This window comes from Eulemur rufifrons, chromosome 1 (assembly GCF_041146395.1).
Source record: "Eulemur rufifrons isolate Redbay chromosome 1, OSU_ERuf_1, whole genome shotgun sequence".
NCBI classification, from domain to species: Eukaryota; Metazoa; Chordata; class Mammalia; order Primates; family Lemuridae; genus Eulemur; species Eulemur rufifrons.
This window is the reverse complement of record NC_090983.1, coordinates 102,932,259-102,948,701: the sequence shown is the minus strand read 5'-3', so window position 1 is coordinate 102,948,701 and position 16,443 is coordinate 102,932,259. Positions and strand designations below refer to the sequence as shown.

The following is a 16,443-nucleotide window of genomic DNA, read 5'->3' as shown; positions in this document are numbered from 1 at the left end:
TCCTCCCTAGACCCTTTCCATGCCCTCGGGAGGGAGGACATGCCACATCACAGGGACAACAGCAAGTCAGGCAGAGGGCCCCTCTCCAGCGAGCTGCGGGCTGGCCCCGGGAGGCAGGCTCCTGACCCACTCGGCACCCGCCCGACTGCTCACCCTCGTGAGATCCGCCAGCACCTTCAGATCCTGGTATAGGAAGGCTACGAAATGCTGCCCCGAAGGAGGCAGCGGGAGGGCAGGCCAGGCTTTGGAGGACACCGTCCAGGCCCAGCAGAGCACCTGCGGCCAGGCAGTCCCTCCTCGTGGCCTGAGCCCACGTCAGGGCTGGGGAGGCCTCACCGTGCCTGGCGTGCCTTGCGTACTCAGGAAAGGTAGTGCCGGCCTGTTACGACCCACTGGAAGTATTGCAAGGACTCAGCTCATCAGAAACTCTTTGAAAAGATACAAGAGGTGATTGACCGGTGACAGGCTAGTTCCCTGGCCTTCCTGTCCCCATGTGCTCAGCAAGAAGCTTTGCTGGGAGTTATCGTGAGTTTCATACCTGGAGGTGATCAAAGCAACAGGTGTCAGAAAAAAGTCCTTAAAAAATAATACGTGGTTTGCTCTAAATTCACACATTCACTTATATTTTCTACGAATACATGGGTTCTAAATTGTGACACTTTCCTGTTCATGTTGAACTCAGGAGGGGAAACCACTTCTTAATTTTCCAAGCAGAAGGGAACCGGAACTATCTGGCCTGGAGCTCTGTGGACACGGGAAGGCCAGCGAGGCGGTCTGTGTTCTGGATACACAGGGAGTGAGCTGTACGCTTGCATGTGTGTGTGTGTGCACACTGTACGTGAAAGCCATGGGCGTGCTGTTTGTGCGTGTATGTTGCATGCATGTAACGCGTATGTACTGAGTACTTAACCTGTGTCAGGGAGTGCGCCAGGCCGTAGGATGCAGCTGGGCAGGAGACATAGCCCTGCCTTCAGAGAGCGGCCCGCCCACGTGTGGGCACCTGCGTTTCTCCACGTACCTTGTTTTTGCTGCGTTCCTTGCACTCCCTTGTGCCTTGCCGCTCAGGACTGCCCAGCCCTGCAAGATGAACTAAGGAATGCGGACGCTGATTGTCTTCTGTGCCCAGAGGTGCCCCTCTCTCTTTTTGGCTTTGCCCCCTCAGTGTGTCCCCTAGAGGCCATAGCCCAGGCCTGGGCCCGTCTGCCCAGTTCCTCGCCCTCCCTTGCCACTTGGCCCTTCTGGGCTGGCCGTCCTCCCTGCAGTCGGGCCTGGGCCCACCCTTAGCTCCAGGACTTCTGAAGAGGTGAGGATAGAGCTGGAAGCGCCCGCAGTGTGTGACCACCCAGCCCTGCCCAGGATGGTATAACCAGGGAGAGGGTGGCACCGTTCCTGCTGGGGAGGCCTGGGGTGTCCCGCTGTCCCCTCACTCCTGTGGGCGGCAGCCTGTCCCCTATGGGCCAGGCCATAGCTGGAGCTTCCTCTCAGCTCCCTGAGAGGCTCCAAGGGCCTTGGGTGTCAGGGTCCCCTCTGTGCACCTGTGCCAGAGCTACTGTGGTCTCCCTGCTCCAGTACGGTGAGGGAGAGACCAGAGGCGGCTTCTGGATCATCCTGCTGAGACACGAAGCCCAGCTAGAAGGCAGGCAGACGTGAGTAGACAGCCACAGAACCTGTCATCCCAGCTGGGCTCAAAGTATAAAAGGGTATCATAATTAGGCCAGCACCAAGGTGGGGCACGCGGTCCTGCCCGCCGGCCACAGGGCCGCTCGGGGATAGAAGGTAGTCTCACTGCCTGAGCCCCTGCCGGCCCTTGGAGGGAGGGACACCCAGAAGTGCAGGACACAAGGTCAGTCCTTGGCTGGCCCTCGTGGAGAAGTCAGTCGGACCCTCTTGCTGCAGGTGTCTCTGTCTTCCCTGAGCTCTTGTGGTGCTGACCTGGCTCCAGTTCCTCACCCCCACCCAGGTCCAGGGAGCAGCCCGATGCCTGGCAGTGCCCCGCACGCCTTGTGTTACCCTCACTAGGCTGGACAACTGGGGTTTAGATGCTGTGAGACCGGGCAGGAGCAGCTCCAAGTCTCCCAGAGCCACTGCCGCCACGTTTGCCCAGGGCTGCAAGGTTGCCTGGTGGCCAGCCCCGCACAGCCCCGCACGGCCCCGCACAGCCCCGCACAGTCCCCGCACAGCCCTGCACAGTCCCCGCAGTCCCTGCACAGCCCCTGCACGGCCCCACACAGCCCCCGCACGGCCCCGCACAGCCCCGCACGGCCCCACACAGCCCTGCACAGTCTCCGCAGTCCCCGCACAGCCCTGCACGGCCCCACACAGCCCTGCACAGTCTCCGCAGTCCCCGCACAGCCCCCGCATGGCCCCGCACGGCCCCGCACAGCCCTGCACAGTCCCCGCACGGCCCCGCACGGCCCCGCACAGCCCTGCACAGTCCCCGCACGGCCCCGCACGGCCCCACACAGCCCCGCACAGCCCCGCACAGCCCCCGCACGGCCCCGCATGGCCCCACGCAGCCCCCGCACGGCCCTGCACGGCCCCGCACAGCCCCGCACGGCCCCGCACAGCCCCGCACAGCCCCCGCAGTACCCGCACAGCCCCTGCACGGCCCCACACAGCCCGGCACGGCCCCGGCACAGCCCTGCACAGTCCCCGCAGTCCCCGCACAGCCCCTGCATGGCCCCACACAGCCCCCGCATGGCCCCGCACGGCCCCGCACAGTTCCCCCACAGCCCCCGCATGGCCCGCATAGCCCTGCACAGCCCTGCACAGCCCCGCACAGCCCCTGCAGGCCCAGCACAGACCTGCACAGTCCCCCCACAGCCCCCGTGCAGCCTCGCACAGTCCCCGACAGCCCCCGCGCAGCCCCTAAACAGACCCCCACAACCCCGCACAGCCCCGCGCAGCCCCTTTCCTCTTCCCTCTGGGATTCCAAAGCCACAGCACTGGGGGCTCAGCCCTCATCTGCCCCTGACGCCCACATCTCCCCTCTGCTTCCATGTCAGTCCTGCCACCAGCCTAGGGGGCCACTCCCCTCCCTGGTTGGAGCCATCCAGCTTGAACCCCTCGAAGTCCTAGGCCTTTGCCTTCGAGCTTTTTTGTTACTCTTTTGGTCATGAAACACACACAAGAAAGCTGTTGCCACTGTCGCCCCTGCTGTATGCCAAGCTCTCTGGGATACACAGGTTGGGGAATTCCGTCCGCCCGGGTGGAGGACCTCCTCCTCAGTCCCCCATCCCAGCCCAGGTCAGAGGTCCTTCTGCTATACTCAGGCCTCCCCAGGCTGTCCTGCTCTGCTGGGGACAGAGGCTGTGCTCAGAACTGGGCCTGGGCTGAAGGACTTACCCATACCCCCCAGTGCCGGCACTGCCCCTGAACAGGGTGCTATAGACCCCAGAGCACTCGGCGCCTCACTGGCCACCAGCTTGCAGACCTACTGTGCCCAGGAGCCACACAGTCCTCTGCACCTGCCATCCTGGGTGGCCAGTCACTCTGGAACCACCGGTGCACAGTGAAACATCCACCCGGCACGGGTTCCAAGCCATACCCCACGAGAAGGCACATCACAGTCTTACCAGAGAGTGCTGGGATTTGGGGGTGCAGGAAGCCTTTAGATGCCTCCTGATTGCCCTCAAACCTCCTGAGAGTTTGAGGGAACAAACCTTTAGCCCAGGGTCTTTTGAAGAACTGGGCAGGACAGATGGGCCTAGGCTGAACCTTCAGCTGCAAGGGAGGCACAGCCTGTCTAGACACTTCCCTGACCCAGCCTGCACACGGGCACCGGAACGTGCACACACAGATAGGTAGCCACACACCTACATGCACACACGGGGCCCTGTGTGTACACACACCTGGCAGCCACTGTGCTTTGGAGTCCTCAGAAGGATGGTGATGTTCACGAGTGTACTCACACTTGCATGCGTGTAGTGCTGGTGCACACAGAAGCTGAGCACACAGAGACAAAGCCACCCATGTGTGAGCACCCTCTGCACACATGCCCTCTGCGCGCCCCTCCTTCCCTCCAGGGGCTCTTCCTGCCCCAAGTGTCAGAGCACTGAGATTGTTGCTCAGAGATCTCTGCCCATTCCTGAGCGGGGTGGTGGGCTCAGCCCTCTCCACTGCAGTCTCATCTCTGAGGGACACTGACTTCTGTGGACAGGCTGCAAGACTCGTGCACGAGAGCTTTGAAACCCTCGGGGTCAAGGCTGCATGATCTGCCTGGTGGAGGCAGTGGAAGCCCTGGATACCCGACATAGGATTTTTTTTAAAGCGGCAGAAGCAGCTGCTTTTCCAAAGGAATAAAACGCTGCTCCGGGTCAGCGTGAGTCAGTCCGACCAGGGTTCAAATCCTGCCTCCGCCGTCCCTGCATTCCTGCGCGACGTTGTGCCTGCACAGATTACCTGCAGAGCCGCACTCAACTCTGTGAGGCGGGCGCTGCGGGCAGCCGTTGTCAGCAATCAGAGGCCCTGTCATCCTTCCCCAAGGCGCTGGCGGCAGGCACTTTGGCCTTGGTCTGTCTTTGACGTCCCAGGACATCCCCGCGCGCCCCCGTGGTCGTCCGTGCAGCCGGCTGTCCCAGGGCCAGCACGGCGGAGGGCGGAGCGCAGCGCACGCCGGGCGCCGCGGCCCCTCGGAGGCACCTTAACGCGCCCGCACGCCGGCCCCGCCCGCGCAGCCCGCCTGGTTGCCAGGGCGCCGGCCCGGGGGACGCAGCGCGCCGCGCCGCTGTGCGGGAGGAGTCGGGCCGCGGGCGCAGGCGCTCCGCCCTCCCCGGGGCTGCGGGCCGCCGGCTCCGGCCCTGCGCGGCTGGATCTCCGCCCGCACCGAGCGGGAGGCCGCGCCATGGCCAGGGCCCCGCAGCCCCGGCGCGGCCCCACGGCGCCCGGGAGCGCCCTGCGCGCCCTGCTGCGCTGCAACCTGCCGCCCGGCGCCCAGCGCGTGGTGGTGCCCGCCGTGCTGGTGTTCCTCGTCCTCATCAACGTCGTGCTGATAGTCCTGCTGGCCTTCCGCTGAGCGGCCGCGCAGGGCGCCGCGGGGCACCGCGCCGGGGTGAGTGGCGCCGGCGTTGGCACTGCAGCCGCTGTCGCCCACGGCCTCGGCTCCGGACGCAGAGGGGAGACCTTCTTGCCACCCGTGTGCTCACTGGGGGGTTCCCTGGGGGGCGTGGTGGCACATGTGCCAGAGGGTCCTTTAGTCTGTCCTCTGTGCCGTGTGTGTGTGTGTGTGTGTGTGTGTGTCTGTGTGAGGGGGGAAGAGGGTGGCCAAAATGGCGTGTCTCGGTGTAACTGAGGATGCGGGTACAGCTGTGGCCGCGCTGGTTGTCTGGAAACGGTGCACGCAGCTCTGTGTGGGTTGAGCAAGGTCTGCAGGAGATGCCTGGGCACCCCTGCGCACCTCACCTGCAGCTGCTTTCTCCATTTAGGACTTAAAATAAGTGGTGTCAGTCTCTCTAGGGACAGGCCTGCTGCCGCGTGCAAGTGGGCACTCCGAACCCCGCCCCCCATGTGTGACAGGGGCCGGGGGCAGGGCGTGAGGGCGGTGGGAGTTGTCAGGTAGCACTGCCCTCCCTGGGACTTGTCAAAACCGCAGAGGCACAGGAGGGGATCTTGCCCCCTGCCCTTGGCTTGTCTTGGTCTTGAACTTGCCCCTCCACTGGGAATAGCCCTTGCCGGCCCCCACATAAATGTCCCTGTGCCCTAGAGCCAGCCTGTGCTCTCCACAGAGAGGTAGCCTGGACTCCTCACCCCTCAGGCCTGCCGGCAGGAGTCTCCACCCAGGTGCAGCCGCACCTAAGACAGGAGCCAGTAAGGGCCTCGGCCAGGAACCCACCCAGCGCGGACCCTGGCAGCTGCTGGGCCGTGTGGAGGTGGGGCACGTCTGCCGTGGTCTATGAATCTTGTCTCTGACCTCTTGGAGCCACATTTTGTCTTGGTGACAACACAGAAATAGTTAATGTCACTCCTAACTCATTAGAGTACCTCCTATTTGTGGGTCCACACAGGAGCTTTGTGACCCATAGGGCGGACATTGTGACATTGGGGGGAGGCACAAGGACATCAGAGCACTTGCTCATGGCCATGTGTCTGGGTGGTGCGTCCTGCACCAGGCATGGTGCAGGGACAAGGAAGGGACAAAGGCAACTAACACCTTCTCCCCAGCCCCCAAGACTTCCAGGTGACTGGCCGGGTGTGGGGCTTGGACTCTCTGTGAAGCCCCACGTGGAGACCTTCCCCGGAGCTATATAGAAACCACCTAAGTAGCGTCCGCACCTGTCTGCAAGAACTGGGAGCATAAAGGAAGGCGGGGCACCAAGCCTCTGCTCGGGGCCCATTTGAGGGAATCTGGGGACAGAGGAAGACACCTCACCTGGTTAATATCAGGTGGGACCCCCTGGGAAGGGAAACGGTGGGAAGCAGGGCTGCGTTGAGCATCACGTCCTCACGGCCTGCAGTCCGACTCCAGATCAGGAACATTTCTCCTGCAGCCCACATTGGCGCTGGCTTACGCACACCACCCTGTCTGCTTCCTTCTTTCCCCTGGCGGTGCCAGCTCCCCACGTGCAGGCTGGCTCCTCTCTCGTGTGGTCTTGCCACTACTCCTCCTCGTCCTTTGTGTGGCAGCCAGCAGCAGGTTGTGATCCGGGAGCCCAGGCCCACCTGCAGAGGGTCTTTGTAGCTGGGAGTGGGTGTGACGGTCCCCTGTGGAAGCCTGCTGCTCCTCCGGAGTAACCCTGTGCCTGGGTCCCTGCGGGGGCCTCGAGAAGTCTGCAACCCCTGAGCAGCTTCCACACTGAGGGCTTGTGGATGACTCTGAGAGGTTTTGTCAGGTTTGGAGCAGGTTTCACCCCAGGAAGAGGAAGAACCAGTGGTTCATCCTTCCCTGAACTTGCTTGCTCGGACCCTCCCCTGGAGGAAAGGCCCCAGCCCGAGTGGGCTCGCATGCTGCAGTGTGGCCAGCCGCAGCCCTTGCCCTGCCCACGCTGGGACACAGCGGGAGGCCCAGGCACAGTGCAGCCAAGGGAGGGCTCACCTGGGGTGGGGCAGGTCAGAGGAGGGGTCACTGCGAAGGACCTGTCTGGTGGTGCTCCAGGTCATCCTTGACCACTTAGCCAGGCCCACGGCTGTGACAGCTGGAGCCAGCACCTGGTCCCAGCAGGGAGGGGCATGGACCTCACCTTCTGTGCAGCCCCCAACCCAACCCTCCTCTCCTGCCCTAAGCCCCTGGAGTCATTCATCATTCATGAAGCAGAAACAGCCCACATTACAGGAAAGCAGGGGTCAGCCCACTGGGAAACGGGGCTCCATTTGCGAGAGCTGCCTGGGAGGAAGGGCAAGTGCCTCACGGTGCAAGAGGTTGGAATAATTAAAACTTAGAATCTTAGGCCTTGGGGCTGAGAACTCCAAGGAAGGGCACTGCTCCGCCAGTGCTGGTATCTGGGGCATGAGGGGTCAGACAGGGGTGCCGTGAGACTAGTTCTGCAAGCGTCAAAAAACCACAGCAAACTAGCCCCAGCTCCCACGATGGCCAGGTATGCGGAAGCTGGATGACACGGCATTGTGTCTGTGGGGTAAGAAGCCCGCAAGGGGAGCCACCCCTCTCCCTCCCGCAGCCTTTGAGCCCCTCAAATGTTGCCTTAGGAGAGCCCGACAGGCTCTGCCACGCCCCAGCGGCAGGACCAGCTTCTGCGGCTAGTTCGCAGGATCTGCATCGGGCTCCATCACTGGGCCGCCACAGTCCAGACTGCAGGTGCGCGGCTGGCCAGGAGGCAGCCTCCTGGGCTCCTCTGTAAAGGAGTCAGGATCCCCCCTTTCCCAGGACTGCAAGGTGTGGGAACAGAGAGCAGGGAGGCCCAGGCAGCCCCACCCCACTGACCCACCTGCCCATGCCTCTCTCCTCAGCTTATCAGCGATGGCAGTGTGGTCTGTGCTGAAGCGCTCTGGGACCATGTCACCATGGACGACCAGGAACTGGGCTTCAAAGCTGGGGATGTCATCGAAGTGATGGATGCCACCAACAGAGAGTGGTGGTGGGGCCGAGTCGCTGACGGCGAGGGGTGGTTTCCGGCCAGCTTCGTGCGGGTATGGTCCCTGCCTGAGCTTCTCCCGGCCAGGCCCATCAAGAGCCACCTGGCTCTTCTCAAATCCAAGCCTGAAACAGCTCTGGTGTCGAGATGCTGGGCGTGGACCACTCCCTGGCAGCTATGCTGGGCCCGGGTGCCGAGGGCGGGCCGGGTGGGCATCAGGGAGCTGTAACACAGCCCTCCTCCTCCTGCGGAGCCACCACCTTCCCCATCCTCTGCTCCCACCCCACCCCCAGCCCCCGGCCAGCCCTCCAGGGCCAGAAAGGTCAGAAATGACTGAAGTGCACCCCCTCCCCCCCGGGACCGCCACCACACACAACTCTGTCCACATGGGCCATCTCATCGAACACTCACACAGCACTGGGAGGTGGGAACCACGACTTACACCTGAGGAAACTGAGGCACGGATAAGTTAAGTCATTAGCCCTAGAGATCACAGGGAGGGCACCAGATCCCACTTAAAGCAGGTTCTGGTCTCCAAAAGGTCAGGCCGAGGGGCCCAGGCCTGGCGTACAGGTGCTTCTCCTGCCCCGGACCCCCTGGGTAAACTGTGTGCGTTCTGTGCCCCGAGCCTTTCCCCGAGGTCCAGGTGGGGCCCAGTACGGGCAGGCACTGGTTCTGTGCCCAGCACGGGCCGAGTCTGGGGACGGGGAGCGCAGAGCCTTTGGAGCAGGCCGGATTGTTTCCGGTGACCACTGGCAGCGCCACGGTCGTCTGCCCAGGCACTGTGCGGGCGATGTGGGGGGAGCCGCCCCGTGCATCCCGCGGGTCCTCTGAGACTCGCTTTCCGGGCCGGAGGGGCGCGGGGCGCTGACCGGCCGCGCGTTGCCGGCAGCTGCGGGTGAACCAGGACGAGCCCGCGGACGACGAAGCCCCGCGGCCCGGGGACGGCGGGGACGGGGACTGCGGGGCGGAGGCGCAGAGCAGCAAGGACCAGATGCGCACCAACGTCATCAATGAGATCCTCAGCACCGAGCGGGACTACATCAAGCACCTGCGGGACATCTGCGAGGTGAGGACCCGCTGGCGGGCGGGCCGGGGAGGGGGAGGGCGGGGACGGGGGACTGACCGCGCCCGCCCCCAGGGCTACCTCCGGCAGTGCCGCAAGCGCGCGGACATGTTCAGCGAGGAGCAGCTGCGCACCATCTTCGGGAACATCGAGGACATCTACCGGTGCCAGAAGGCGTTCGTGAAGGCCCTGGAGCAGAAGTTCAATCGCGAGCGCCCGCACCTGAGCGAGCTGGGCGCCTGCTTCCTGGAGCACGTGAGCGCCCCGGCCCCGCCGCCCCCTGTGCCCTCCCTGCCCTGGCTCCCGCGCCTCCACTCGGAGGCTGCCCGGCAGGCTCAAGCCCAGGCCGCGGGCCGCTCTGTTCCCAGAAGCTTCCACACTCTGCGTGCGCTGGGCTCCAGCACTCTACCTGCGCAGCGGCCCAAACTTCAGCACGGTTTTAGGAGTGTCTCTGCTTCTGAGGGGGCGATCCAGTCAGGGAAGGTTCCTGGGGGCAGAAGGATTTGCTTTGGCCAGACAGGAGGGCAACCGTGGGCTGAGCCACCTGTTGAGCGCCCAGGGCTGCTCACAGCAGATTCTGGGGTTCCTCAAGCAGTGAGCAAACTGGAATTTACGTGGAATTTATAGCTTGTGTCCACTCTGAATGCCAGTTTGCACTCAGCCAAGGTCCACTGGATTGGTCTGGTCCAGATGGAACTCCTGGCCTCACTTGATGGGGAAGGGACGTGTTTTATCTGTCTCCTGGAGCAGTCACCTGGGGTTGTGCAAAGGCTGTCTGTCTCCCCCACACAGCCCCGCTTTTGGCCTTGACAGCCCTTCCTTACTGACATCATTGGGTACGCCAGAATATCTGCTGGGGGCCTTGCGGAGAAAGCCGGAACGCGGCAGGGACAGGCACACACTCATGTTCCCAGAGGTCTTTACCCTTGCTGGGCATGACTCCATGTGCTGTGCCCTGTGAAGTAGGTAGACAGGGCTGCCCCCCCCCCCCCCAGCCCGGCTCCTGAAGGAACTGCAGAGGCTCTTGCCCTTCCCAGACTTGTGGCTGGGTGGCCTGGGCGGGCAGATGCCATCCTAACCTCCAGCTGTTCCCCCAGCAAGCAGACTTCCAGATCTACTCCGAGTACTGCAACAACCACCCCAACGCCTGCGTGGAGCTCTCCCGGCTGGCCAAGCTCAGCAAGTACGTGTACTTCTTTGAGGCCTGCCGGCTGCTGCAGAAGATGATCGACATCTCCCTGGATGGCTTCCTGCTGACCCCGGTGCAGAAGATCTGCAAGTACCCTCTGCAGCTGGCCGAGCTGCTCAAGTACACACACCCCCAGCACAGGTAGGAGGGCACCGAGGCAGGGAGGTGGCCCGCGGCTCTGCACACCTCCCAGCAGCCGGTTTGTTGGGCACCTGCAGTGTGTAGGGCGCTGCTGTAGGCACGGGGGCAACACAGGAAAACAGCCCTGCCCTCACGAGCTCTCCTTGCAGAGGGGGAGACTATCAGCAGGATACAAGCTGTGCTCTGTGCCTGGCATCTGTGGCACAGAGAGGGGCTGTGCATTTCAGGGGTGAGGACGTGGCCAAGGGGCACGGCCCCAGAGAAAGCAGCTGCACACACGGGGGCTGCAGGAGACCCCACAGCCCCATCTCCTGCTGGCAGCAGCCCTCCATCTCTGTTCTGCCCCAGGGACTTCAGGGATGTCGAAGCTGCTTTGCATGCCATGAAGAATGTGGCCCGGCTCATCAATGAACGGAAACGGAGACTTGAAAACATTGACAAGATTGCTCAGTGGCAGAGCTCCATTGAGGACTGGGAGGTGAGGGCCTGGGGGCCCAGAAAATACCATAAGGTCCTGGCCTCTTGCTTTAAAATCACACTTGCCCCAGAAAACTCTAGGGAGGACTGAAGCAGGGAGCCGTGCTCCTGGGAGCTGGCAAACACATGCCGGTGTGGGAAAGTGGTCCCTTAGTGCAGGTGCCAGGCCCTCGGGGCAGCCTCCCAGAGCTGGCTTTGGTGCCTGGTGGCCTCTTTCCTGTGTAAGATACCATTCTGCCCTCGTGAGCAGCCCGCCTGCCCGCCTGGGAGGAGCCCCAGCAGTAGTGCTGTTCCCCTGCCTGCAGGAGACAGGTGGGATGCCTGGGTTTGCGTTCACTTTCGGGATTCCCAGCAGAGAGTGTGGGGCTGACACACAGCACGACCTCCTGGTTCTATTTCCCTGGCTTGCACGTTCCCCTTGTACCTGCCAGTCTTGCCTTCTGAGGCAACAGGGCCCTTAGAACCGCAGTGTCCCTGTCCCCCCTCCACACGCCGCCAATCTGCCTCCCCCTGAAGCACTGCTCCTGCGGGCTCCCCGCCCACGCGGGTGCTGGTGCTGCCTGCCGTGCGCTCCACCAGCTGTCTGCAAGAGAAAGGACCTGAAAATCAACCCATCACCACAGAACGTTGTAAAAAGACAGATTCCTGGGCCTCACCTCAACATAACTGAGAATCCCTGGGGTGGGGCTGAGCAACATGGGCCAAGGACCCCTGCAGACTCACTCACCCCAAACCGGTGGGTCGCTGCCCACAACTCCTGGCTGTGGTTTGCATTTTCAAGGAGGAACCAGAGGGGCAGGGCTAAGTCTAAAACTCTGAAGGCCAGATGGTGGGTGACAGACCTTCGGGTCCTGCCACAGTTTGCTGGGAAGACGGCCTCCTTTAGAACTCAAGATTGGCCTCAGAGGCGATTCCAGCCAGCCTTAATTTTTCTCCAGGACAGCACTATCCAGACAAAATATCATGTGAGCCACATACCGAATCTGATACTTTCTAGTAACCATCTTAAGGGAAAAAAAAAACAAATAGGTGAAACTAATTTAATATTTTAACTCAGTGTTTAAAATACCATTTCAACTTGTAATCAACATAAAATATCATCAATGAAATAGTTTACATTCATTATTTCACACTAAGTCTTCACTGACATCACATCTCAATCTGGATTGGCCACATTTCCAGTGCTCAAGAGCCACGTGGAGCTGATGGCTGCGGGGGGGTCCTGTTTTGCAAGGATAGCAACTCCCAGGGCAGACCTGCCCGCATGGCCCTGCCGGCCCCCACCCTCAAGACTCAGAGGACTTCCCTGGGCTTGAGGAGCATCCCCCCACCGGGGCCTGCCTGGCGGGGGACCCCCCTACCCGTGAGGGCGGCAGGAAGTGGTGCCTGAGGTTGGGTGCACTCAGCTCAGGGTTCTCCTTGGGTCTCCCCAGGGGGAAGATCTCTTGGTCAGGAGCTCGGAACTCATCTACTCGGGGGAGCTGACTCGAGTTACCCAGCCTCAAGCTAAGAGCCAGCAGAGAATGTTCTTTCTCTTTGACCACCAGCTTATCTACTGTAAGAAGGTAACAGTTTTCTGCCAGCTGGATGGGCCCAGATAAAGCAGGTAGAAGGAGTGAAGCCAAGGGCTGGGAGCGGCTGCCCAGAGGACAGGCATTTGCCAGACACATACTGGAGCCCTGGCCAGGCTGTGGGCTGGGATGAGGGCGGCTCCCTGCAGGTGAGCCTGGTAGTTTAGGGCCCACAGGCAGCTCTCGCAGTCCGACGGGGGGCCCGTGCTGTCAAGACCACCCTCCTTGCTGACCTGGCCCCTCGCTCCTCAAGCCACCTCTCATTTCCCTGCAAATCTCTGCATCCCCTTCCCAACCCTGAGGTCCCTGCTTCAGCTGCCTCCCCGCCTCTTCTGCACTGTCAGCTTCTGCTCCTGTTTGAGAATGTGGCCCAGTGGCCCCACATCCACGAAGCCCTCCTTGTCCGCTGGTGCTCTTACCTGCTGTATGGCAGTGTGGGCCACTGCCTTAGTTTCCACGGCTGCGTCCCCACCAGACCGTGCACACCTGAGAGAGAGGGCCGACCTAGGGCTAGTCGGTAGCTGTCACTGAAGGAGCAAGGGCCCTCACTCTTGCCTCAGCAGTCCTGGGCTGCAGCAGGTCACCTCAGGAGGTCACCTGGGGAGGTGGGTGCATGGCCACCAGCCCCTCTTGTGGCCTGGCAGAGGGGTCGGGTGGCTGTGGACAGCGTCAGGTGGCCGGCTCAGAGTGGTGTCTGGCAGGACCTGCTCCGCCGGGACGTGCTGTACTACAAGGGCCGGCTAGACATGGACAGCCTGGAGGTGGCAGACCTGGAGGACGGGAAGGACAGAGACCTCCACGTGAGCGTCAAGAACGCCTTCAGGCTGCACTGTGGCACCACGGGGGACAGCCACCTGCTGTGCACCAGGAAGCCCGAGCAGAAGCAGCGCTGGCTCAAGGCCTTTGCCAGGGAGAGGGAGCAGGTGCGGCTGGACCAGGAGACAGGTGCGAGACCCTGCCGGGCCTTGCCCCGCCCGATGGCCCACCCAGCCCTCCTGCCCCACCTGCTGCCAGACGGTCAGGACGGCCTCCAAACTGAGATGGCATCTGGCGAGGCTTAAGGCACCTCTTTGTCCCAGTTGTGAGCACAAGGCACTGCCTTCGTCACCCCACTGGCAGGATCACCTGTGTCCCGTGACTGTTTCCTCAGCATTCAGTGCCCAGGGGATGGGTCTGCTGGCTCTGGGTGGGGGACGCGTCCCTGCATGTGGGGCACGTGCGCGCACTCCACAGGGCAGGGGCCGTCCGCTCAGTGCCCGGGTGCTGGGACCTGGGGGCCCTTTCCAGCAAGCACAAGCCCTGGGAGAGCACCGGAGTGGGAGGTGGGTAGTGGCTTCGGAAGCCTCCGCACCCCATGTGAGCAGGTGTCTCCCTGCTGCATCCCCCTCCTGTTCACAGTCCCCAGGCATTATCCTTGGCAGCGACCAGGTTGGCTCTTGGTCCGGGAAAGAGCCCCCACCGCAGTGGAGAGAAAGGGCGCTAGACACCGGGCAGGTGGGGGTGGGGCATGGGGGCCAGGTGAGATGGGCGGGCACAGGGGGGGTTCGGGGAGCTCGTTCTCTGCCAGGGCCACCAGATGGGGCACCAGGGCGTCTCCTCTGCTCTGGTTGGCCAAGGCAGGCCGACTGCACAGGATGGGGGACGGTCCCTGCTGTGGCTAGGACCCAGTCCCTGAGGTGTGATGGGACCCCAGGCACTGTGGGAGGTGCAGGTGTGCAGAGAGGACCGCGCCTGGGGCCAGGGAGCACAGCGCGAGCCTGAGGAGAAATGTGGGCGGGGGGAGGATGGGGCAGGTTCTCACGTGCGTCCCCCTGCCCCTAGGCTTCTCCATCACCGAGCTGCAGAGGAAGCAGGCCATGCTGAACGCCAGCAAGCAGCAGGCCACCGGGAAGCCCAAGGGTAAGTGGACAGCAGTCCCGCCTCCTCAGCCGCCTGCCCCGCCTTGATCACGTTCCCTTCTCTGACCCCAAGTGAAGCCAGCACGACAGCCACGTGGGTCCTCAGAGGGGCCCACTGCCCTCTGCAGGCTTTGTTCCTAAAGGCTGGTGATAAGGGGCACCCGGCGATGATACAGCTGATGTTTTTGCTCTCAAGTCCTGGCCCCCCACCAGAGAGGGCACCACCACGACAGTTCTTGCCTCCCGTGACGACACCCTCACAGCTGCCTGGGAGGGGAGGAGCTGAGCTGATCTCTCCGTGTCTATGGCTGGGGCCAAGGCCCTGCAACAGCGCGGCCCCTGCACAGGCCCAGGGCTCCCCGCTTCTGGCCAGGCCCAGGCCGGAGGCTTCCGGTCTCAGGCAGCCCTCCAGGGCCAAGTCCTGTGTGGCTAAGCTGCCTCCCCTGGGTGGTCTGAGGCAGAGCCCTGGGACCGCCCCATGCTAGCCCGACAGCAGGGGCTGCTGCTCCGCCCTGGGCACCCATGACCCCTGCTGTTTCTCCCTGCCCAGCTGTTGGCCGGCCCTGCTATCTGACGCGCCAGAAGCACCCGGCACTGCCCAGCAGCCGGCCCCAGCCGCAGGTCTTGGTGCTGGCAGAGCCCAGGCGGAAGCCGTCCACCTTCTGGCACAGCATCAGCCGGCTGGCCCCCTTCCGCAAGTGAGCCAGCACCCCACCTACAGCTCTTGGTGGCCTTGCCCGCCAGCGGTCCCCAGCTTTTCCTCCCTGAGGCCCACTCCATCTGGCCCTTCCCTGCCTGTTCTGCAACCTGGAAATGATCAGGGCTGAGCAAGGGAGTTGCTGCTCATGCCACCAGGACTCGCAACCTGCCAGGTCTGCGCTTCCATTCTTGGTTTTTTCACTGCTGCTGGAACAGCGAGGCGGCCACCTCGGAGAGACAGGGCCCCGCTACCCCTGCACCTGGGAACCACCGCTCAGAGCCAGCGACCGGGCTGACTACCATGGATGCTCTTTGGAAAGCTCGTCTTCCCTTCTCCCATCTTCTCTGCGCAGGAGTGACTGACTCTTTGCCATGTGCACCTCTGCCCTCCAGTTCTCCTATTGGGCCGCCAGCCCCAGCCCAGCCAGTGGCTCCAGGCAGCTTGTGAGCTCAGAGGGTGGGAACCAGGAATTCTGTGCCCCAATGTTTGGCCCAGAGCCCACCCTTCTGCCTTCCGGCCCCTCTCTAGACACTGCTGGCCGCTGGACACCCTCTTCACTTGTGATGTGTGTCTGTAGTGGAAAGAACAAGCCCGTAGAGTCAGCTGCGCACACGGTCGGGGTGTGTACCGGCCCACCTGTAGCTGTGGGGTACCTCCTCAGCCACCTGGTTCTTGTTTTTCTTGTTTGGATTTTGTCGTCTTGTTTTTCTAACAATGGAGAAAAATAACTGATTCTTGTTAGTGACACAGAAAGATTGCCTTACCCTACTGAGCGTGAGAAGCCATAAGGACTGAATTCTGTGGCCCAGCATCAAGGACCGGCCCAGCCCCCCCGGCAGTGGGCACACGGAGGGTGCCCCATCCGCCAAGGGGCGCCCGCCCAGTGTGTCGGGGCGGAGGCCACAAGATTCAGTAGCATGGACATTCTTGCACTATACCTTCTCCAAGCCAGAAACCACATTTAATTTCATAAAGAAACTTATGAAAAGTAACCCGACTGCCAGCCAGTTTTCTGTTGGTGTGTGTGCGTTTCCTCTTCTACACGCCCCTTACCTGTCTCTGCCCTAGGCCTCTCCCAAAAGAGGAGGAATGAGCCCAGCAGCCTCCAGAGGGGCGTGGGGGCTCAGCAGAGGAGGAGAGGAGGGCCAGGGCCCGTGCAGGGGGCATACAGCTGCGTCTGCCCTCCCCACACCCAGGGCCCAGAAGCCCCCTCCCACTACTCCTGGGCTGTTTAGCTAGAGTTGGCCCGTGTGAGTTTGGGGACAGATCCGTCATCTCTGGGCTTCAGCATCCTCCTCAGTGAAATGAGGAAGAATGTCTTCCCAGGAGGACCTTGGCCACAGAAGCCAGAAGAGGAGCAGGAAGCTGCTCCCCTCC

At 62.5% G+C, this 16,443-nt stretch overlaps 2 protein-coding genes across 2 annotated transcripts; both read left to right on the top strand.

Annotated features, from left to right (window-relative positions):
• Positions 1-4,755: 4,755 nt before the first annotated feature.
• Positions 4,756-15,068, top strand: LOC138387073 (rho guanine nucleotide exchange factor 4). Its single transcript, XM_069473958.1, has 10 exons — positions 4,756-5,050; positions 7,900-8,079; positions 8,917-9,093; positions 9,166-9,345; positions 10,188-10,420; positions 10,769-10,898; positions 12,331-12,462; positions 13,170-13,413; positions 14,290-14,367; positions 14,917-15,068. Exons 2-10 carry the CDS (start codon positions 7,954-7,956, stop codon positions 15,066-15,068), a joined length of 1,452 nt encoding a protein of 483 aa, XP_069330059.1. The 5' UTR covers positions 4,756-5,050; positions 7,900-7,953.
• SMIM39 (small integral membrane protein 39) lies at positions 4,844-5,014 on the top strand. The gene has a single exon (XM_069473969.1). The coding sequence runs from the start codon at positions 4,844-4,846 to the stop codon at positions 5,012-5,014; it is 171 nt and encodes a 56-aa protein (XP_069330070.1).
• Positions 15,069-16,443: the final 1,375 nt, after the last annotated feature.